Source organism: Suncus etruscus, chromosome 14, assembly GCF_024139225.1.
Source record: "Suncus etruscus isolate mSunEtr1 chromosome 14, mSunEtr1.pri.cur, whole genome shotgun sequence".
NCBI lineage: Eukaryota > Metazoa > Chordata > Mammalia > Eulipotyphla > Soricidae > Suncus > Suncus etruscus.
Window position 1 is genome coordinate 33633616 of NC_064861.1, and position 24253 is coordinate 33657868.

A 24253-nucleotide genomic window follows, 5' to 3' on the forward strand; every position below is an offset into this window, starting at 1 on the left:
GCTGTTGAATGTTGACGTTGCTTGAGGCCCAGATGGGCTAGAATCCTACTTGAATAGTACAAACTTCTGGTTCTTCTCTCTTCCCACAGGCCAGTCTTGGGGGGAAAGTGAGGATGATTGTTACTGGAGCAGCCCCCGCTTCTCCCGCAGTCCTAGGATTCCTCCGGGCAGCTCTGGGATGCCAGGTATTGTCATTTGGTGATTTCCTAGTGGCAATAATATATGTTAGGGAAGGGCAGGATATCAACTATATCCTTTGTTGTTCTGGAAAAAGTTTCTGAGGGTAAGACTTGGTGGGATAAAAACTCCCTCCTCTGAGGATGGAAAAAGGCGAAGATGACTTGTCAACATTCTAGAAAGTTCAGGTGTTTCACTGGGGAAAGAGGGATAGAATAAGCCAGAAGCTTCTTCAAAGTCTTAGAGCTTGTACCACACAATGCTTCTGCATCTCCACATCCTCCTGTCTAATAGAGGAGTTTAAGAGGTAGTGGAAAATTCTTTTGAGTTATTCACCCAATCAATTCATTCCTTCAGTTGGCACTTATTGTTGCTGCCACAGTCTTAGAGCATAGTGATGTGGTGGTTCTAACTGATGGGTTTAAAGTACAGTAGGCACATCTGGTTCATCATGTGTATGCTTAACATTTCTGTATTAGCAGCTATGGGCTTCTTGTATTGTCTTTCTGTTCTCTACCAACATGGCCTGACCACTCCCAAAGGCAGAGTTTCACACATGATATTTTCCTGTAAGCATATGGATTGCTAGAGGGGGGGAAAACCTAGAGAAACAGATAAAAATATATAGTGAATTTTAAGAGTTGTCATCAACACATACTGAAATGAAAAAAATAAAGTAGTTAAAAATAGATCAGAAATCTTTACCCAGACCACGAAACCTTATCTTCTGGGTGTCTATGGTAAAAATAGCACTTCCACACAAACACCTGTTGTCTGTGTTCAGCTTCACCTGGAGTTACCTACCTCCAAAATACATCCCATTCCACTGTCCCCAGCATGGAGCAGCCAGATGCTCAGTAGGAGGCTCACTGGCTGAAAATGAGAACTAGTCATCTACAGGAAGTTGTGTCCACAGTGTGGTTTCCGTGTTTTGCTCAAAGGTTTATGAAGGTTACGGTCAAACTGAATGCACAGCTGGATGTACCTTTACTACACCCGGGGACTGGACCTCAGGTAAGCTGGACTGGAGATGTGATAATGAGTTGCATGGGCACTTAGCAAAGGAATAGTGAAAAACACTCATGTTGGTTTTGTCTGGGTAGTGTATGTGAATTGGTTATTCACTTTGTGACATATTTTTGTGTTTTGCTATTTCTTCTGTAGGTAAAAGAATTGTGAAAAAAGAATAAATAACAATTCATCTCTAAGCAATAAAATGCTTATATTATCATTATATTGTGTGTTTGATAGGTTCTAAATTGTGTATATAAGTATGTTGTGTTTGAGGGGTTTACATTTTCTCATTGAATAATATTAGAAAATATGAAGCAGCTGTGAAATAAGTATGATTTAGGGGTGGAAGTAAATTTGGAATAGCCAGAGCCCTGTTTCTAAAGGGCTTTTAAGAACTGTAGTCTTCTGTGATATTAATATTAATTTTAGAAGGTGACATATCTTATCCATATCCTCAGCCTAAAGAACTTCAAACAAACTTTGTTTGGGTCACACCCAGCAGCGCTCAGGGGTTACTCCTGGCTCTATGCTCAGAAATCGCTGTTGGAAAAATGAAAGACATTTTTAACAGTATCTCAGAGACAAGAGAGATGAGGGCTGGTAGGTGCAGCTCATGACATGAAGCTCACCACATAGAGTGATGAGTGCAGTTAGAGAAATAACTACACTGAAAACTATCATAACAATGTGAATGAATGTGGGAAGTAGAAAGCCTGTCTCGAGTACAGGTGTAGGTGGGGTGGGGAGGAGGGAGATCTGAGAAATTGGTGGTGGGAATGTTGCACCAGTGAAGGGGGTGTTCTTTAAATGACTGTAATCATGCAACTATAATCATATTTGTAATCATGGTGTTTAAATAAAGATAATTTAAAAAAAAGAAATTGCTGTTGGCAGGCTCAGGGGACCATATGAGATGCTGGGATTCGAACCAACATCCTTCTGCATGCAAGGCAAATGCCCTACCTCTATGCTATCTCTCTGGCCCCCAGAACTTCATCTTTTAAGGCAAGATTGCACAAGCTATCACCAGATATAGACCAGACCTAGAAAGAATCTGAAAATAACAGAATCCCTCAGGAAGCTAACTTGTATGAGTTGGAAGTCACCATGTAGGCTTATGTTTGCTCAACTATGCACTAGAAAACTTGAGCTTATGTACATGCAAAAGAAATATGTACTGTAGGGGGCTAGAGCAATAGCATAACAGTAGGGCATTTGCCTTACACATAGTCAACACAGGGCCGATTCTGGTTCTATTCCCAGCATCTTATATGGGTCCCCTGAGCCTCCCAGAAGCGATTTCTGAGCACAGACGTAGGAGTAAACCCTGAGCGCCATCCGGTGTGATCCCCTCCCAAAAAATGTGTACAGAGCACCTTAAGGAAGTCAGCAGAAACATGATTTGTATTTGGCCAACTATAAACATACTTCCTCTCCCCAACCTCAATTTTATTTCTTTTAACTCTAACTGAATAAGATGTCTTTAGTATACATTCTTTGATCTCTCTAACACTGACAGATCTATCAGAATTATCTTCTTAGATCCTGGTTCACTTATTTTTTTTTCCTCCTTACTGCGACATGTTTACTGATCTCTCTCATGTTTCTCCTCCCTTTGGACACTTCTTACCTCCTAGTGTCATTCTCTACATTTTCCTATCTAAGAATTTTGAGGGTTTTGTCCTTGTCATGCATCTTTACCATAAAACCTTTCTTACCTAATACCTTTCTTACAATTGGACAAGATTTAGCACAATTCTTTTGTTTAAAAGAAAAATCAAATTGCCGCATTTCCATTTATGTGGCTCACTATTCAGGACCTCATCTTTAAAACTCTTTACTTGGAGGTTGGAGTGATAGCACAGTGAGTAGGGCATTTGCCTTGCATGTGGCCAATCCAGGTTCAATCCCTGGCATCTCATACGGTTCCTAAGCCTGCCAGGAGTAATTTCCAAGTGCAAAGTCCGGAGTAACCCCCGAGCACCACCAGGTCTGGCCCTAAAACAAAAACAAAACCCCTTTACTTAACCAGTAAATTTTTATGACAATTATTAGTTGTAATTTTCAGTTGGAGTATATAAGAAATTTGAAGTATTCCTTTATGGGGATAAGTTACTTTGTTCATTTGTTACTGAGGTGTAAGATAGACAAGAGATGTCAGAATCTTTTGAGTGTGCATAAGATTTGTAAACTCTAGGGACTAGAGAGATAGCTCAAAATGTTAGAAAGCATACCAGGTATGGGTGAGGCCTCAAGTTCAATCCTCAACACTATGTGACCTCTGAGCACTGCCACACCAAACTCAGTTGCGTGGATCAGGCACAGTGGAAGATATCTTTAAGCCCCACTAGATAAAGGGCCAGAGGGCCTTGAGCATGGCCACGTTGGCTTAGATAATCCCAAAACCTCTGGGCCCAAGCATCACCGTGTCAAATATATGGTACACTTTGTTGCCTTAGAATCATTGGAAGTGACCCCTGGACTCCTGAGCACTGCTTAGGAGCCTTCACCCCAGCTTTCACAAAATATAGAATTGTAGGACCTAGTGAATCAGAATCTATTATTTGGGGAGGGTCTCTAAAGGGATATCACTTTGCATCTGTGATTCCCCATTTTGTCTGCCTGGGGTTGGTTACAGTTCTGAAGTGGATCTGAAATTGACATTTACAGTTTTGTCTCCTAGGGCATGTTGGGGCTCCTCTGCCCTGCAATCATATCAAGCTGGTAGATGTGGAGGAACTGAACTATTGGACCTGCAAAGGCGAGGGAGAGGTAAACTTAAGCATTTGCCATTCACGTATAAGGATGCTATATGCAGTGAGTAAAAACAAAACACAATAGAAATAGGATTTTTAGGTTTTTTTTAATTGGGGTTCTGTGATTTGCAATACTGTTAATGATGGTATGCAGTGCACATAATTCCAATCCCACACCATCACTAGTGTATCCATTTTCCTCCTCAAGGACCCCAGTGCCCCTTCCTTTCAAATGCCCACACCAAACTCAGTTGTGTGGATCAGTTCTCCCATTATGTTGCCATTGGCCTTTTGTTGTTATCTTGCTGTATATCTTGTAAGTTACACATCAAAGAGATCTAAAATTTTTTTTCATCTTATATATCAAGTCAGTGTAGGCATTGTTTTTTTGGTTTCTTGTTTTTCTTTGTTGTTGTTTTTTTCTTGCTTTTCATCATATCCAATGGTTCTCAGGGGTTACTCCTGGCTCTGTGCTCAGGAATCTCTCCTGAAGAGACTCTGGGAACCATATGTGGTGCCAGGGATTGAACCTGAGTTCTATCAAGTCTGTTTAAACTACTAATTAATAAGACTTCAGGCAGCAGTGGCTATTCCTGTCCTGTTTCCATCCCTGCCATTTCCCAGGTAGGTTCCCCGAGGCTGTGTGTGCTTCACTCATAACTCTTCACAGCTTCATGTCTGGATTTCATAGGCTGTGGGCTTAGAGAAACTGGGTGTTTGTCCCTACAGATATGTGTGAGAGGACCAAATGTATTTAAAGGTTACTTGAAAGATCCAGACAGGACAAAAGAGGCTCTAGACAGCGACGGCTGGCTTCACACTGGAGACATCGGGAAGTGGCTGCCGGTGTGTATGTTGGGAATGTTGGGGTGCTGAAGGTTCTGGTGGTGGGCGGTATCTGACTAGTTCACTCCTGAGTAGGAGTCAAGGGGCTTCTCTATATCCTCTCTGGCATTCATTCTGGGACACTGTGAAGGAGGGATGTTTGTTAGGGGGTCAGGGCTAGAGTTTGAGACCCACTTCCCCCTTTTTTTGTTTTTGTTTTTGCTTTTTTGGAGGCCACAACCAGCAGCACTCCGGAGTTATTTCTGGCTCTGTGTTTAGAAATCACTCCTGGCAGGCTCGGGGAACCATTTGAGATGCCAGGGATTGAACCTGGATCTGCGTCCAAGGAAAATGCCCTATCACTGTGCTATCACCTCGGCCCTGGGACCCACTTCCTTTTATGAATGGTTTTCAGAATAAGATCTGGCAGTGCTGTGGAACTGATTGGAGAATTCAAGAGCATAGCTCCTGGAAATCTGAGGATGGCTCGGCTGGGATCTGATAGACACTGATCCCCAGCTGAGACATGGTGCTGAGCTACTGGGAAAGTATGGAGTAGGATGGAAGGATGCTTGAACCTCTTTGGTACTATCAAAGTATCATCCCTCCCTGGAGCTTCATTTATAGAATAAGAGAACAAGATCACATAGCATGCTTTGGCTAGCACTTCCAACTTTCAGCCAAAGCTAGTAATTGTGCCTCATTTGGTCATTTGTAAATTAGGTAGAATAGTATTATTTACCTTTCTGGTTATTGTGAGGAATAAATGAAATTATACTGCAAGCAGTTAGCAGAATGCCTGGCCCATTAGAGACAGGAAGATGGAAGCCAGGACCAGATAAAGGCTCTGTCACTGGCATCAAGAGCCTTTGCTCAATACAGCCAACCCAGGGGCTCTCCAATGATTTTCCAAAGCTGCATTGGATGTGGTTGGATGTTCTGAGATGTTGAGGTTATCAGGCTTGTGAGTGATGTCAAGCCCTCCTGGGTCCTCTGGGCTGCTGCACTGATATACCTGTGTGAAGCTGTGCTCTTCCCTTTGAAAACCCCTCATTCCTACAACAGAGTGGATACACTAGCTTGTTGTGTACCCTTGGCTAGGGACTCGGCCTAATAATGAGAGATAAGTTTCACTCTAGCATGATGAGTCTGGGCAAAGGGCCATGCTTACTTGACAGAGGACAGGGATTTGAATCTTAGCATATGAGTCATGTTGGAAGGCTGAGGAGATGCTGAGAAGGACAATCTGGGAAGGTGCAATAAATAGCACTTGTGGAGAGGCACTGGAAGTCTGAGCTACCCACAGGTATATGTGTGTTGAGGGCAGGTTTTTGAAGAAGTATCAGGGCACAGGCTGGGTAGTCTCATCAGCTCATAGAGCTCAGGCCCTCACACAGACAGTTTTGAAGGCTCTGTGTATCCTTTTATATTATTTATTTTCAAGAGGTCTTTACATTTTGAAACTGCCCGGTGAATCACAAAATCTTATATCTTGTGCTGCTGATGCTCTGCAGCTTGAATAAAACCAACACCCAAAACTACGCAAACATATATACTTTTTTTTTTTTTTTTGGCTTTTAGGCCATACCCGGCAGTGCTCAGGGGTTACTCCTGGCTGTCTGCTCAGAAATAGCTCCTGGCAGGCACGGGGGACCATATGGGACACCGGAATTCGAACCAACTACCTTTGGTCCTGGATCGGCTGCTTGCAAGGCAAACGCCGCTGTGCTATCTCTCCAGGCCCCAAACATTTATACTTTTAACCAGTGGTAAACCCATGATAAATTAAAATATGACTGTAACAACAACAAAAATATCCACCTTGTCTGGTGTTGTGAGACATTAATAAATCAATTTCCAAGAAACACCTAGTGCCGAACTCACAGACAAGAAGCAGAGTCTTCTAGAAGTTACTTTAAAAAAAAAAAGTATTGTTACTTTGAAATAGTATTGGATACATCAAGTAAAAGGCCTAAAATTCTGATCCAGAAGGATCTGCTCCAAATCCTGGCCCACATTACTTTTTCTTTTTTTTGTTTTTCGTTTTTTGTTTTTGGGTCACACCCGGCATTGCTCAGGGGTTACTCCTGGCTGTCTGCTCAGAATAGCTCCTGGCAGGCACAGGGGACCATATGGGACACCGGGATTCGAACCAACCACCTTTGGTCCTGGATTGGCTGCTTGCAAGGCAAACGCTGCTGTGCTATCTCTCCGGGCCCCCACATTAATTTTTAACTGTGGCTTTGGGATATGTTAAGTGACTTCTGATCCTCACTTTAATCAATTGTGAAATGGAGGTGATTATTTACTGTGTGTGTAGGGTGCCATTAGAAGAAGAAAAGTCAATGTTCGGAAAGCAGCTGATCGGCAGCCTGAGCTTGGAGAATTCCAGCTGTCTTTGTTCTCTGGTTCTGGTAGGCCTCACATAGGGAGAAGGGGCATTCAGATGCACACAGAGTGGTGTCATTAGATGATTTTGATGGTGGATGAAGTGGCCCTGAGGACTGGTAAGCCTGACTCAGCAACCTGAAAGTCCCAGGAGAAGCAAACAGCAAGGCCCTTTTCAGAATTGGGGCTTGGGAGCTCAGTCAGGCTGAAGTGGGATTGTGATGAACTTCAGTTGAAGTATACTATATCCTGCAGGGGACATTAACTGAGCTTGAATGTGTTCTGAGGACAGTTAGGTTCTAGGCTTGGAGCTCAGAGAAGAGGTTTGACGGGAAGAGGTTTAACATGGGAATGGATAGTGATGAGACAACTGGCAGTTACTTCAGGGAATACTTCCCATATGTTTGGAAACTATATCCTTCAGGGGTTGAGCCAAATAAGAAAGGTGCACTCAGCAACATTACGGGGGAGTTGGAGATGAGTTGAGGTCCGTGAGGCCAAGGACACAGCATTCAGTGCCCAATCGGGACATGTCTCCTGTAGAGGTCACTAAAGAGTGATCTGTCATTCTGGAGGAATGAGGACTCTGACTTATCAGGTAGGTCTCAGTGGGGGCCTCTTTCAGTCCTGTGCCATGTTGGGGGCAGCAGGGGCTGCCTTTGGGGTGTGGAAACAAGAGGCTAAACATGTGTAGGGGATCAAATATGAAGATGTTGTTAGCAAAAGAACAGCTAGAGCCAGGGCCTAGGTAAGATAGGACACTGATGGAAGACAGGTGGCCTTCTGGAAGGATGTCTGCCACCAGGCTTGTGCACACAGGGGTTCCCTGCTGGGGAGAAAAAAAAAAAAAGGACAATTAGGACTCCACAGAGCAGGGAGCCTTTGGCCTGTGTGCATAGAGGCACTCTGCATCCAATCCCATGCCTCTGAGAGAGCATAGGTCATGGGAAGCAGCTCCCAGTGGGGTCTGTAGCAGGATGGGGCCTGGTCAAGGGGCTATATTGCTGAGAAAGGGAAAGCTGTGGGCTTGGGGAAGTCATTTGATGATGTTCTCTGTCCAACACCACAGGCCGGAACTCTTAAAATTATTGATCGGAAAAAGCACATATTTAAACTTGCTCAGGGAGAATATGTGGCACCTGAGAAGATTGAGAACATCTACATCCGCTGTGAGCCTGTGTCACAAATCTATGTCCATGGAGACAGCTTAAAGGTGAGTGTATCCTTGCTTCGAAATGAGTGGAGGGTCTTTGGCACTTTACTGTTGTCGGAAGTGCAGTAACTTTATTTACCAAAAGCATAAACACTGTTGCAACATGTTACTTCAACTATAAAAATTGAAAGTATTTTCAAGGAAAGGTGAGTCATTGATTAAAAAGCAAACAGTGAGTCCCACATGCTCTACTCCTCCCGTGTGCATTAGGCCTGTGGAAAATCTACGAGTTATCTTGGACTTATTTGCTAATTGATTAAAATGGTAAATATTTCCAGTCATCTGTATTTTTACAAATTTTGTGTTCTTTGGTTTTGGGCCTCCCAGTGATGCTGGAGCTATCAGGGCTATACCCACTAGGTGTCTAATGGGGGAGAATAAGGGAGGGATTCCAAATTAATGGTCAGAGGGCAGCAGCCCAGAGTTAGGTGGGACAGGCAATTTCTTGGGAGAATTATATAGGATACAGATTAAACCTGGGTCGGGCCCGGAGAGATAGCACAGCAGTGTTTGCCTTGCAAGCAGCCGATCCAGGACCAAAGGTGGTTGGTTCAAATCCCAGTGTCCCATATGGTTCCCCGTGCCTGCCAGGAGCTATGTCTGAGCAGACAGCCAGGAGTAACCTCTGAGCACCACCAGGTGTGACCCAAAAAAAAAACAAAACAAAACAAAACAAAACAAACAAACCTGGGACACTCTGTGCAAGGCAAGTGCCCTACCCACTGTATCTCTGGCTTTTAACTGCACTTCTATTTGAAATCAGAAAGATTATAGTAAGTATATTATATGTTACCACTGGATTTATATAGTTAAATGTTACTAAAGATTAAGTCTTTGTTTAAGACAGTCTAACTCAGTGCTCAGGGATCACTGTGGCAATGTTCAGGGAGCCATATGAGATACCAGGATTTGAATTAGGATCATCCTCAAGTAAGGCCAGCCTTAATCGCTGCACAATCTCTCTGGACCCTAAATTTTTTAATTTAATTTTATTTTATTTTGGGATTTGGGGTCACACCCAGTGGCACTCAGGGTTTACTCCTGACTGCTCAGAAATCATTTATGGCTGGCTTGGAGACAATATGGGATGCCAGGGATTGAACCCTGATCTGTCCTAGGTCAGCTGTGTGCAAGGCAAATACCCTGCCACTGTGGTATCGCTCCAGTTTCCCTAAATTTGTTTAAGTCAGATTCTGTGACTTATTCTTTCTGATTAATTTTACTCTAATGATAGCCTCTAGTTTCATCCATGTGACTGCAGTTTGCATGATTAAAGTAAGAAACTCTAAGGCAGGGGTCTCAAACTCATGGCCCGCAGGCCGTTTGCTGCCCTCCGAACAACATTTTGTGGCCCTGTCCTAGAGGAATTTTGTTTTGTTTTGTTTTAGTTGTTTGGGTCACACCCCCCAATGTTCAAGGATTACTACTGACTTTGCACTCAAGGATCACCCCGATTTTGACTCCTGCGGCCCCCAGGTAAATTGAGTTTGAGACCCCTGTTCTGAGGGCTGCAATGATAGTATAGTGGGTAGGTCATGGATGTCACCAACCCAGAGTTCAATCCCCAGCAAATTCCCATATGGTCCCCTGAGCCCACTAGGAATGATCCCCAAGTTCAAAGCCAGGAATAAGCCCTGAGCACTGCTGGTGTCCCCTCCCCCCCCAAATAAACAAATAAAATATAAAAAACTTCATGAATTTATATATCATCCTGTGTAAGAGCAATGCTAATCTTCCATCATTCCAGTTTTAGTACAGCACTACTGAAGCAAGCACCCTTAAGTTTTTTTGTGTGGGGAGGGCCACTTCTGGCATTTTCTGTGTTTAGAGATAACTTCTGGAAGGGCTTGGGGGACCAAATAGGGCCCCAGGGATTGAACCTGGGTTAGCCACATGCAATACACACTCCCTACCTGCAGTACTGTGGCTCCAGACCCCCTTAATTTTTTTTGTTTGTTTGCTTGGTTTTTGGGTTTTGGGCCACACCTGGCAACATTCAGGGGTTACTCCTGGCTCTTGTGTTTAGAAATCACTCATAGCAGGCTCAGGGGACCATGTGGGATGCCAGGAATCAAATCCAGGTCCATCCCGGGTAGGCTGCAGGCAAGGCAAATGCCCTACTGCTGTGCTATCTCTCCAGCCCCCTTAAGTTATTGTTGTTGTTGTTGGTGGTGGTGGTGGTGGTGGTTTTTGGGTCACACCTGGCAGCACTCAGGGGTTACTCCTGGCTCTATGCTCAGAAATCGCTCCTGGCAGGCTCAGGGGACCCTATGGGATGCCCGAATTCGAACCTCTGTCCTCCTGCATGCAAGGCAAACACCTTACCTCCATGCCATCTCTCCAGCCCCAAGTTATTTTTTAAGAAAATGTCTTGAAAATTGAATGACATTCTTCATGAATGAGGACCATTATTAATTGAATAATCATTTAATAATAAAATGATAATTTTATTTAATTTATCAATTGCCATATTAATAAACATTAAATATATATTTAAATATACTTATTTAATAAGTGTCAATTAAATAATTTATAAAGGGTTTGAAAATCCTGAGAAATATATATGTTTTGTTTCATAGGTTTGATTGGCATCCTAAAGATGAACTAATTTAAGACTTGCATGTGAAAAATAAATACAAAACAAAACAAAACAAAAAGACTTGCATGAGAGGGGCTAAAGAGCCAGTACAGGGGTTAAGGCACTTAACTTGTACGTGATTACACCCTGCTAGATCCCTGGCTCCCAGAGTAATCTCTGAGCAGATCTGGGTGTGGCCAAATTCTTCTACCCAAAGATTTGCAAGAGAATCATATATATTGGTCTAACTTTACTGAGTCTTAATCTCACTACGCTTATTATTATTTTACAAAATCAGAGGGATATATTAAAAAATAAAGAGTCAGGTATATATGATATTTTGGTAGAAATGTTTCATAACCATTACTATACTTAGAAATGGGTGGAGTCTGAGAATACTAAGAGATTATTTTTAATGGTGGACCACAAATAACCACTTAAAAAAAAAGTTTCACTGGGTCCTGAGAGATGGCACAGCGGCGTTTGCCTTGCAAGCAGCTGATCCAGGACCAAAGGTGGTTGGTTCGAATCCCGGTGTCCCATATGGTCCCCCATGCCTGCCAGGAGCTATTTCTGAGCAGACAGCCAGGAGTAACCCCTGAGCACTGCCGGGTGTGACCCAAAAACAAAAAAAAAAAAAAAAAAAAGTTTCACTATGACATTCTCCTTTGGTGCTTTTTACAGGCCTTTTTGGTGGGTATTGTCGTGCCTGACCCAGAAGTCTTGCCCTCCTGGTCCCAAAAGAGAGGAATTGAAGGTTCATATGGAGATCTTTGTACAAATAAGGTGAGTATCTTGAAACTGTTTCCTGAAAAGTGTTGGGTCTTTTGTGAAATTTAATAATGAGAGGAAAGAACAGTGTACCTAGTGAAATATGAAGACCTAGGGAAAAACTCTAACATCATTTTATAAGTAGTTGGAAAACTGAGGTCAGAGTGTCTGCTAATTTGGAGTCGTGACGGAACTTATTTTTCTTCTAGAAAGTTTGATAAATCATTACATTTCAGAGTCAAGAAAAATCCCAGGAGGCTTGTCCAAGCCTGTTCTTTTTGCAGCTTTTAGAAGAGTCCGGAGAGAAAGCACTTTGCCCAGGGCCACACCAGCTGCTTAATGGCAATGTCCAATGTAAACACAAGCCTTTTGATTTATGCGCTCTTTTTTTGTGTTGTGTCGTTTTTGGGGGTTTTTCTTGGGGGGGGGCACACCCGGTGATGCTTAGGTGTTACTCCTGGCTATCTGCTCAGAAATCACTCCTGGCTTGGGGACCATTTGGGACACGTGGGGATCAAACCGTGGTCCTTCCTTGGCTAGCTCATGCAAAGGCAGATGCCTTACCACTTGCGCCACCACTCTGGCCCCTATGCACTCTTTTTTAAAGATAAAGTGTATTTGTTTCTTCAGTACTTAGAGAAACACTCAGGGAAGTGAAAAAGTGGCTAATTGTCCTGACTGAGTTATCAGCCATTCACTTCTTCAGAAACCTCCTCATGGCACATGTAGTGTTGTGTGGAGAAGAATCACTGTGCTCTCTGGCTCAGTGCCAAACCCCTTCCTGTCACATGGTTTCTTTCTCAACTTCAGCCATACACTTCTGTTCTCCCAGCCCTCTCTCGTGGTGATGACAGCAGTGAAGGATTCATCGCTGAGCTAGGGGCCACTTAAAGAAAGTCAGCTTGTACCTTAGCTAGCTTCTTTGAGCTTTCTCTGTGACCCCATGTCTGTCACTTCCTTCCTGATGGGAGGTGGAGGTTGCCAGGGAGTGGCAGGCCCAGTTGAAGGGGGGGGGGGGGATGAATCACACAATCTTATACCAGATTTTGCTCAGAACACCTAGTTTCCGCCCTCTCCATCTTGAAATGTAATTTTTCTTGCCTTGTAATTTTATCGCTGTGGTTTAATTCAGGAGCTGAAGAAAGCCATTTTGGAAGATTTGGTGAGGTTAGGAAAAGAAAGTGGACTCCATTCTTTTGAACAGGTAACTATTGCCCTGCCTTGCTTCTTAGAATCTGTTAAGTAATGATGAAAATGAAATTATGATAATGATAATTTGATAAAAATGATAATTATGATAAGACTCACCTAGACTCCCCTCCCCACCCCCCATAATATAGCCCCAGACCCTTTCCCAACTAACTGGCTCCATGAATTTAAAACTAGTCTGTTGTATGTTGAGTGAGTCTGCTTTTGCCCTCATGTAACAAGTATTTGTGAAGCTGCAGTATCATTCACCATCACTCCTGTGTTGTCTATATCCAGGCTACCTTTAGTAGTTAAGACAGTGCCTGTCGGGGCCCGGAGAGATAACACAGCAGCGTTTGCCTTGCAAGCAGCCGATTCAGGACCAAAGGTGGTTGGTTCGAATCCCGGTGTCCCATATGGTCCCCCGTGCCTGCCAGGAGCTATTTCTGAGCAGACAGCCAGGAGTAACCCCTGAGCACCACCGGGTGTGGCCCAAAAACAAAAACAAAAACAAAAACAAAACAAAACAAAAAGACAGTGCCTGTCTTGGGCCAGAGTAATCGCACAGCGGTAGGGCATTTGTCTTCATGTGGCCAACTAAGGACAAACGTGGGTTCGATTCCCAGCATCCCATATGGTCCCCCGAGCCTGCCAGAAGTAATTTCTGAGCACAGAGCCAGGAGTAACCCTGAGTGCTGCCGCTGGGTGTGGCCCCAAACCAAAAAACTAACAAACAAAAAAGATCAGTGTCCTATTTATATTTTTATGGAAACTTATCTATTTGGCTGCAGTGGGGACAGCTTGCTGGGTTGGCCCAGGAAGATTCAGCTGTCCTCTTAAAATTTTTTGTGCCTTTCAAAGTTGGGGTTCTTATTGTAACTGAGTTTATAAGTATACTTGGCCCTTGCTATATATGCCATGCCATGCATATATTCTTTTTAATGAGAAATTTAAAAATAAATTTTAAAGCAGAAAGATAATTAAAAGCCAACTAAAATTTTTCCATTTACTGTAATGATTGTTTATAAAATTTTGGTTTTCTAAGAGGGTCCCCACGTATATGTTAGAAACTCTAAATTTATATGAATTTTTATTTTTTTTCCATTTTGATAAGCGAAAATAGCTGCTTTTTTTTTTTTTTTTTTTTTTTTTTGTTTTTGGGCCACACCCGGCGGTGCCCAGAGGTTACTCCTGGCTGTCTGCTCAGAAATAGCTCCTGGCAGGCACGGGGGACCATATGGGATTCCGGGATTCGAACCAACCACCTTTGGTCCTGGATCGGCTGCTTGCAAGGCAAACACCACTGTGCTATCTCTCCGGGCCTGCTTTCTTTTTTTTTAATTTTGTTTTTGGACCACACTTGGTGGTGCTCAGGGGTTACTTCTGGATCTATGTTCAGGAATCACTCCTGGTAGTTCTCAGGGGATCATATGGGATGCTGGGGATCAAATCCGGTTTGGCTGCATATAAGGCAAGCACCTTACCTACTGTACTACCTCCCTGGCCCTGAAAATTTTTTCACTGACCCTGAAAAATTTTAAAACCAGGCTAAACATAAATTCCAACTGCAGTAATTTGTAACTGAAAAACATTTCTGTAGATTGACTTTAATTTGTTTTATTTTTAGACTGAGAAATTTAAATACTGTTTCAGAAACTTGAGAGCATTAAAATTTTTTTTGAAATAAAATCAGGGGTTTACCCTCATCTGACATGTCAGCGTGTGTGGAAACAAATAAGGCCTAGATAAATAGTTACTTGGGTTTTTTTTTAAAAAATAAACTATTAAAATTAGAAAAATTGTGTTTATCTTTGTGAATACAAAGTTGGTTCTGACATAATTACTTAAATTACTGGATTTTCTAGGATTGACTTCAATGGCAGTTCTAAACTTTATTTCTAGGGAGCTGTATATGGCTGGGTCATATTAATCAGAGGGTCTACACTGGGTTGGTTGTTCAATACAGACCTTGTCTGCTAACTGCTCTGCTCAGATGACTAAGAGGGTTCTTGGAACACCAGGGCCTGCACCTAAACGAATAAACTCCTGAGAACTTCCTTTTTCATTTCCAAGGCCTGCACGCCCTCTGCTGGTGTCATGTCAGATGATCAACCCCAGGGTTTATGGAAAAAAATCTTAATCCAATTACTCTTTTTTTTTTTTTTTTTTTTGGTTTTTGGGCCACACCCGTTTGACGCTCAGGGGTTACTCCTGGCTATGTGCTCAGAAATCGCCCCTGGCTTGGGGGGACCATATGGGACGCCGGGGGATCGAACCGCGGTCCGTTCCTTGGTAGCGCTTACAAGGCAGACACCTTATCTCCAGCGCCACCTTCCCGGCCCCAATCCAATTACTCTTTATGAAAAAGACTAACAACTCTCCAGATTATGCTAAAAACTTTGAAAACTTGGTCGTTTTTTCCATTGTTAACCATAGCTCTAGTTAGAGCTTTTACTGAGACAAGACGTATTCTTGACTTTCCATACTCCTTAAGCAGAATTTCTGCTCTAATAATCTGCCCTCACCATGGTAACATCAAATACTGAGAAGACATGTGACATCCAAAAGGCCTCTTCATTTTCTGTGTTCTCATTTTCCTCTTTGTTGGTTTCTGGCATCTCCACCCCATCCTTAATCTTTCCACCTCTGCCTAACAGTGTGTGCCCTGCTTGACCATAGGAGAGCAGAACCGAGGCCCTAGGAAAGTACATTCCCAGTTCTTTTCCAGAGCTCAACATGCCGTATTTGCCGGCGTATAAGACGACCCTTCAACCCATGAAAAACTTCCTAAAAGTCTTAAAAGTAAGTTACTTCTTAAAAGTAAGAGGGGTGCGGATCACTCATCCCTGAAGCTGGAACAAGTTTCAGCATGCCGTATACCAGCATATAATATGACTCCCGATTCTAGGAAGTTTTTCATGGGTTGAAGGTCGTCTTATACGCCAGCAAATATGGTAATTATAGATTAATCCACATTTTGTCTCAGTTTGTTCTTTTCCCTTTTTGTCAAAAGTTAGTGATCCATTAAGTTTTAATACTAACATTTAAATACTCATATATAGCTACTCAATGTCTAAGCTCAAGATTTAAAATCATTCAGTTAAAAGTTAAGACTTACTAGATTGGATTTATATGAATCAAATATTAATTTTTTTATTTCACCCTGACTAATTTTTTCATTTGAATTTTAATTTTCAAAATGCTTTATTTTATTACTGTGGTTATAAAATTGTTCATTGTTGGGTTTCAGTCATGCAGTGTACACCATCCTTTGCTAGTGCACCCTTCCCGCCTAGCACCAACGTCTCTTGTTTTCATCCCAACCCTCAGTCCCTCTCCTACCTGTCTCTCAGCAGGTTATTTGTTTCTCTCTCTCTGTGTGTCTCTCTCTGTCTCTGTCTCTGTCTCTCCCTCTCTCTCTCTCTCTCTCTCTCTGTCTCTCTCTCTCCCCCTTTTTTTTATTTAAACACTTTGATTACATACGTGATTGTGTTTGGGTTTCAGTCATGAAAAGCACACCACCCATCACCAGTGCAACATTCCCATCACCAATGTCCAAAATCTCCCTCCTCCCCACCCCACCCCTGCCTGTACTCTAGACAGGCTTTCCATTTCCCTCATACATTCTCATTATTAGGATAGTTCAAAATGTAGTTATTTCTCTAACTAAACTCATCCCTGTTTGTGGTGAGTCTCATGAGGTGAACTGTAACTTCCAGCCCTTCTCTATTTTGTGTCTGAAAATTATTATTGCAAGAATGTCTTTCAATTTTCTTAAAACCCATAGATGAGTGAGACCATTCTGTGTTTTTCTCTCTCTGACTTATTTCACTCATCATAATAGATTCCATGTACATCCATGTATAGGAAAATTTCATGACTTCATCTCTCCTGACAGCTGCATAATATTCCATTGTGTATATGTACCACAGTTTCTTTAGCCATTCGTCTGTTGAAGGGCATCTTGGTTGTTTCCAGAGTCTTGCTGTGGTAAATAGTGCTGCAATGAATATAGGTGTAAGTAAGGGTGTTTTGTATTGTATTTTTGTGTACCTAGGGTATATTCCTAGGAATGGTATAGCTGGATTGTATGGGAACTCGATTTCCAGTTTGGGGAGGAATCTCCATATCACTTTCCATAAAGGTTGAACTAGATAAGAGTGGATAAGAGTTCCTTTCTCTCCACATCCCCGCCAACACTGTTTGTTCTCATTCATGGTGATGTGTGCCAATCTCTGTGGTGTGAGGTGGTACATCATAGTTGTTTTGATTTGCATCTCCCTGATGATTAGTGATGTGGAGCATTTTTTCATGTGTCTTTTGGCCATTTGTATTTCTTCTTTGTCAAAGTGTCTGTCCATTTCTTCTCCCCATTTTTTGATGGGATTAGATTTTTTTTCTTGTAAAGTTCTGTCAGGTTTGCACTATTCTTAATAGAGGGGTGCTTTGCAAGTCACTTTCTCTCCTTTCTTCACAGAGTTCTTGTCCAGAGTTCCAAATACCATTGTCCTAGTAAACACTTATCTATTCTAACTGCACTCACCAACTCAAACTACACTCAACTGCTTTTTTTAGCAAGCTTTCTACCCCAAGCTGAACCTCCTGACTCTTATCTCTATTGTCTCTGGATATTATTACCATACTATCTTTTGTTTTTCTTATAACTCACAAATGAGTGAGATTATTCTGTCTGTCTCTTTCCCTCTGGCTCATTTCACTAGCATAATAATCTCCATGTCCATCCATGTCCATGTATAAGAAAATTTCATGATTTCATTTTTTTCTAATGGCTGCATAGCATTCCATTATATAGATGTACCATGGTTTCTCAGGCCACTCATCTGTTGTTGGGCACCTGGGTTGTTTCCAGATTCTGGCTATTGTTAATAGTGCTCTGCTGAACATAGGACTACAGAAGGCATTTTTATATTGTGTTTTTGTGTTCCTGGGATATATCCCTAGGACTAGTATTGCTGGATAACATGGGAGCTCAATTTATAGCTTTCTGAAGAATGCCCATGTTGTTTTTCAAAAAGGCTGGACCAGTCTGCATTCCCACCAGCACTGAATGAGAATCTCTTTCTCCCCACATCCACAACAGCACTAATGGTAGCACTAGTTCTTGTTTTTTTGTTATGTGTGCTAGTCTCTGTGGTGTGAGGTGATATCTTATTATTGTTTTGATTTGCATCTCCCTGATGATTAGTGATATGGAGCATTTTTTTATGTGACTTTGGCCATTTGTATTTCTTCTTTGAGGAAATGTCTGTTCATTTTTTCTTCCCATCTTTTTTTCTTGTGAAGTTCAATCAATGACTTGTATATCTTATGATATTAACCTCTTATCTGTTGGGTGTTGGATGACTAGTTTCTTCCATTTCAAGGTAGCCTTTGTATCTTAGTCACTATTTCTTTTCAAGTACAGAAGCTTCTCATTTAATGTAGTTCCATTTGTTTATTGTTGCTTCCACATTCTTGGGCCAGTGTTGTTTCCTCTTTGAAGATGCCTTTAGTCTCAATATCATGGAGTGTTCTATTTACATTTTCCTCTATGTTTCTTATGGTTTCAGATCTGATATCAAGGTCTTTAATCCATTTTGATTTGACCTTTGTGCATGGTGTTAACGGGAGGTTTGAGTTCATTTTTTTTCCATGTAGTTGACCAGTTTTCCCAAAAAAACTTGTTGAAGAGACTTTTCTTGCTCCATTTTGTATTTCTTGCTCCTTTATCAAAAATTAATTGTAGGGACCAGAGAGATAGCATGAAGGTAAGGCATTTGCCTTGCATGCAGAAGGACAGTGATTCGAATCCCGGCATCCCATATGGTCCCCCGAGCCTATCAGGAGCAATTTCTGAGCATAGAACCAGGAGTACCCCCTGAGTGCTGCCGGGTGTGACCCAAAAACCAAAACAAAAAAAAATTGTAAACCTATGGATCCATCTCCAGATATTCAAATTTATTCCACTGATTTTAGGGTCTGTCTTTATTCCAATAAAGATTACTGCTTTATAGTTCAGTTTAAAGTTGGAGAAAGTGATTCCTTTCATTTTTTTTTTTTTTTGGCCAAGGATTACTTTAGCTATTCGTGGACATTTATTTCTCCAAATGAATTTCAAGAGTGTTTGATTCACTTGTTTGAAAAATGATATAGGCAATTTTATAGGGATTGCATTAAATCTGTACAATGCTTTAAGAAGTATTGACATTTTCCTCCCAATCCATGAGCAGGGTATATGTCTCCATTTCCTGTGTCCTCTTTTATTTTTTTAGTAATATATTTATTTAAGTACCTTGATTATAGACATAATTATAGTTGGGTATCAGTATATAAAGAACACCCCCTTCACCAGTGCAACATTCCCACCACCAATGCCCCCATCCCATCTCCCCCAACCCCCCAGTCTGTATTCGAGACAGGCCTTGCACTTCTCTCACTCATTGACATTGTTATGGTAGTTGTCAGTGTAGTTATTCCTTTAACTGCACTCACCACTTTTTTTGGTGGGCTTCATACTGTGAGCCGGTCCTTCCAGCCCTCATCTCTATTGTCTCTGGGCATTATTACAATAATGTCTTTTATTTTTCTTAAAACCCATAGATATGTGAGACTATGCTGTGGCTATCTCTCTCCCTCTGACTTATTTTACTCAGCATAATAGATTCCATGTACATCCATGTCTGAATTTCATGACTTCATCTCTCCTGATGGCTGCATAGTATTCTCTTTTATTTCTTGAAGCAATATTTTGTAGTTTTCTTTTTATTGTTTATTTTGGTTTTGGGCCACACCCAGCAATGCTCAGGGGTTACTCCTAGCTTTGCACTTAGAAATCACTCTTGCCAGGCTCAGAGGACCATATGGGATGCCAGGGATTGAACACAGGTCCATCCCAGGTCCACCTTGGTCGTCCACCTGCAAGGCAAACACCCTACCACTGTGCTATCACTCCAGCCCCTTTTTATATATTCTGCATACTATATCTAAACAGTACTATATATTGCTGTAGAGTTTATCTTCTCTGTGCTGTTTTTGTTTGTTTTGTTTTATAATTTCCTTGTCACCCTGAATTTCAAAGGAGTTTACCCAATTCCTTGTACTGAATATAGACTCTTGTTCCAGTTATACAATTTTCTCTAAAGCTGCTAGTAACGAAAATGAACTGTGAGGCTTTAAGGACACTATAGATATGCATTTATCTCCCCTTTAAAAATTTTATTATTCATTTCATTCATAATTGAAGTAGATAAATGTTTTTCACTTATCAAAAATCTTTATGAGGTCCTGTTTCCAGCTAAAAGAACTTTTAAAAAATATTGATTGGTGAAAGACTTGTAATTCACGTTGATCACAATAAAATTATTTTAAAAAATAAAAAAATTTTTTGTAACCCACTAAGAACACCCTCCATATGTCTATTGTCTTAGATGACATGTTACTTAACTTTTTTATTAGTAATTTGATCTAAAATGAAACAGATGAAATCTATCACTAAATCTATTAAAAATAGACTACAAAAATGTTGATTGGTTTAAACATTTTATGTTAAGTCAATAAACATGAGTTACTAAGTTAAATGACCATCTCTAGGATTGTTAGATTTATATTTTGATCATGTTTTCTTTAAGCTAAATAGTTGTATTGCATATAGTGATTTCCAAACTTATTGAAGTAGCCAAACTTAGATGAGATCCTAGATGGCTGTGCAACAGGTATAAAAATCAATTAATAGTACCATTGGGGGAGTTCAATAGTGCCAAACTCACAACCCTGGTCCAATCTGACCTCATTTACCCTAACTCCTCTACTTCATCCCTCCCCAATCTCTGCCTCTCCCCTATGTCCTCCCACCTGGACCTGTGCACACCTCACTTGCATACATTTTTCTACTTCCATAGACCTCTACAGGATGCCTATCTCCAGTGCACATCTCCTGAAAGATGGTTTACATTTGATAAAACTAATTAGGAAACAAGCATACTGCAGAAAGTACAAAGAATGACAACCCTCTCCATTTCCTTAACAAATCTTTGTGTCTTCATTTAGTGAGAGCACAAACATTGATTCTGAAACATTTGAAATAACTCTTGTTAAGAACCTGATTTCCAGCTCTTTTTACATAATATATACAAAAAGAAAAAATTCAACATGTAAAGTTGAGGCAGCAACATTTGAATTTAAATTTTTCTCACCAGTCCTGTTGAATAAATATAAAATATAAGGTTAGGGTGAGGACTTTCTTGGCATGGCACTGCACCTGTAGCCCCTTTTGCCAGCAGGTCTGGAGGCACAGGATAACGGCATAAAAATAATCACAAGCAAAAAAAAAGAAAAAGAAAAAGAAATAATCACAAGCAGTCAGAATTTCATGTAAGTCAGCTGGGTTTATTCCATGGCCCTATCCATCATGTGCAGACTTTGTGCCTTGTCTGCCTAACTCTTCTCTTTCTCTCTCTCTCTCTCTCTCTCTCTCTCTCTCTCTCTCTCTCTCTCTCTCTCTCTCTCTCTCTCTCTCTCTCTCTCTCTCTCTCTCTCTCTCTCTCTCTCTCTCTCTCTCTCTCTCTCTCTCTCTCTCTTTCTCTCCCTTTCTCTCTCTTTTTCGATTAAACCTGGGTCACCCTCCCACTGTACTATCCATCTAGCCCCTAAAATGTCCTTTTAGTTGCAGAAGTAAATCTTCCATTTGAAGATATTTCTAAGGGACAAAGATAACTCTGATTCATTAATGTGTCATTTTAAAACTTTTTTAAATATTTAAGTTACAAGTATGGGTTAATAAAAATGCCAGAATTTGTTTTTCTTCTTAAGTGGAAACTAGCTATTTTCGGGGTTCTCTCTGTTCTTTATTTGAAAAATCAGTGATTGTAATTAAGCATTTTCTGAACAAAGAATTCTTTGTCTTAAAATACCCACTTGTCAGAACTCTAGATCATTAGCATCAGAGATTTTGAAAACAATCATAGATATACTGAACTTTGCAGCCATGTACATATATTGTTTTTTTTCCAGTTTTTTCTTGTGACAAAATATGCCTAATACTTTTTACTTAAAGGGCTATTTTGGGCCCGGAGAGATAGCACAGCGGCATTTGCCTTGCAAGCAGCCGATCCAGGACCAAAGGTGGTTGGTTCGAATCCCGGTGTCCCATATGGTCCCCCATGCCTGCCAGGAGCTATTTCTGAGCAGACAGCCAGGAGTGACCCCTGAGCACCGCCGGGTGTGGCCCAAAAACCAAAAAAAAAAAAAAAGGGCTATTTTAAGTTTAATACCACATTCAGTAGTATTAACTATATTTGTAGTACTGTGCAACTATCACTATCGTCCATATATGTAGCATATCTTTTAAATTCTGTGTCTATGTATTTTGTAAGTTCAAATTTCTCTTTTTTTTTTTTTTTTTTTTGGTTTTTGGGCCACACCCAGCGGTGCTCAGGGGTTACTCCTGGCTGTCTGCTCAGAAATAGCTCCTGGCAGGCACGGGGGACCATATGGGACACCGGGATTCGAACCAACCACCTTTTGTCCTGGATCAGCTGCTTGCAAGGCAAATGCCGCTGTGCTATCTCTCTGGGCCCTCAAATTTCTCTTTCTTCCAATTCTGGCAACTATAGTTCTATTTTTTCTCTGACTTTGATTAATTTTAAGTGGAAACATACAGTAATTGTCTTTTCTGTTACTGAGTTTATTATAATTTAGCATCATGTCCTGGGGGGGGATCATCCATGTTGTAGCACTTATCAGGACTTCCTTTTAGGGGGTTTGGGGGGCACACCTATTTTACCCTCAGGGATTATTCCCGGCTGTGTGCTCAGAAATCACTCCTGGATTGGGGGGACCATATGGGAGGCCGGGGGACCTAACCTCGGTCATCCTAGGCTAGCATTTGCAAGGCAGATGCCTACCTCTATCGCCACCACTCCGGCCCCAGAACTTCCTTTTTGTTTAAATTTGGTTATATTACATTACTGTATATAACCTAGTTTGTTCATCAATTCATATGTTGATGTCTATTTAAGTTGTTTTTATTTTTTTGCCAATGTGAAAAATGCTGCTATGAACATGTATGTATATATATATATGTATATATATATATCCCTTTGAGACCCTGTTTTCAATTCTTTTGGGCATATAATTATAAGTGGAATTGCTGGATCATAAAGTAATTTTTTATTCTTTGAGGAACTGTCATATTGTTTTCTATAGTGGTTGTACCATTTTACATCTCCCACAATGTGTGCAAGGACTCAGATTTCTTCATATCCTTACCAACACTTGAAATTTCCTATTTTGGGGAAAATAACAAACACCTAATTAGTGTTATGTGGTATATAGATTAATGTTTGAAGTACATGGTCTATTGATTGTGTCCACTGATTTATTTATATGTCATATATCATGACAGATTCAACCCTTAAACTTGTCTTGTTTTCCTGTCATTTATAGTTCAGTGTGAGTTTACAGTATGAGACAAAGGCCAAATTTCTTTTTTTTCTTTAAAACTTTTTTTTTAGTATAAACATTTAAGCACCATGATTACAAGCATGTTTGTAGTTGGGTTTCAGTCTATCCACCTCTTCCTGTCCCTAGCCAAAATGGCTCTTTCAAAAGATCACTCTGTTAAGAATGGGTTGAAGTGTAAAAGAGTTGAAGCTCCTAGGCCAGCCAGGAGACAAGATAATGGTGATTTGTGTTGTAAATTGGCTGTGGAGATGGAAATTGATTTGGTGGAGATGTGGGAGGATGATTTTCTTCTTACTCTCCAGGTATCTATCTTAAGCTCAACTTGAGTTCTACATACTTATATAACCAATGTCTAACCATCTCGAGTTATCTCAGGAGCATTTCAAACTTAACCTGAATACATGGTCTTCCCACCTCAAAATATTTTCTTCCTATTCCTCCAGTTTTTCTACTCAAGTAAAAACCTAAAGCCAATCTTATTTGTTCTCTTTGTCTTTCCTACTTAGCCAAACCAATTGTAGGGCCTATTCTTTCAACAACCCTTCCTTATTCCTATCATACTCCCACACTTCCACTAAATCAATTTCCATCTCCACAGCTAATTTACAGCACAAATCACCATAATCTTGTCTCCTGACTGTTCTAGCAGCTTCAACTCTTTCACACTTCAACCCATTCTTTTTTTTATTAATAATTTTTTTATTTAAACATCTTGATTACACATATGATTGTGATTAGGTTTCAGTCATGTAAAGAACACCCCCTTCACCAGTGCAAAATTCCCACCACCAATGTCCCAAATCTCCCTCCATTCCACCCCACCCCACCTGTACTCCAGACAGGCTTTCCAGTTCCCTCATTCATTCACATGATTATGGTAGT

At 41.1% G+C, this 24253-nt stretch overlaps 1 protein-coding gene and 1 pseudogene across 4 annotated transcripts in view; one reads left to right on the top strand and one right to left on the bottom strand.

The window, feature by feature from the left end:
• Positions 1-24253, top strand: part of ACSL6 (acyl-CoA synthetase long chain family member 6) — a 79532-nt gene that overhangs the window by 47702 nt on the left and 7577 nt on the right. For all 4 annotated transcript variants that reach the window (XM_049786731.1, XM_049786732.1, XM_049786734.1 and 1 more), the window contains exons 14-20: positions 90-185; positions 1119-1191; positions 3875-3963; positions 4677-4793; positions 8230-8373; positions 11636-11737; positions 12855-12926. In XM_049786731.1, the coding sequence (XP_049642688.1) occupies positions 90-185; positions 1119-1191; positions 3875-3963; positions 4677-4793; positions 8230-8373; positions 11636-11737; positions 12855-12926 (693 nt within the window). The remainder of the gene's footprint in view (positions 1-89; positions 186-1118; positions 1192-3874; positions 3964-4676; positions 4794-8229; positions 8374-11635; positions 11738-12854; positions 12927-24253) is intronic.
• Positions 10049-10148, bottom strand: LOC126029279 (uncharacterized; annotated as a pseudogene).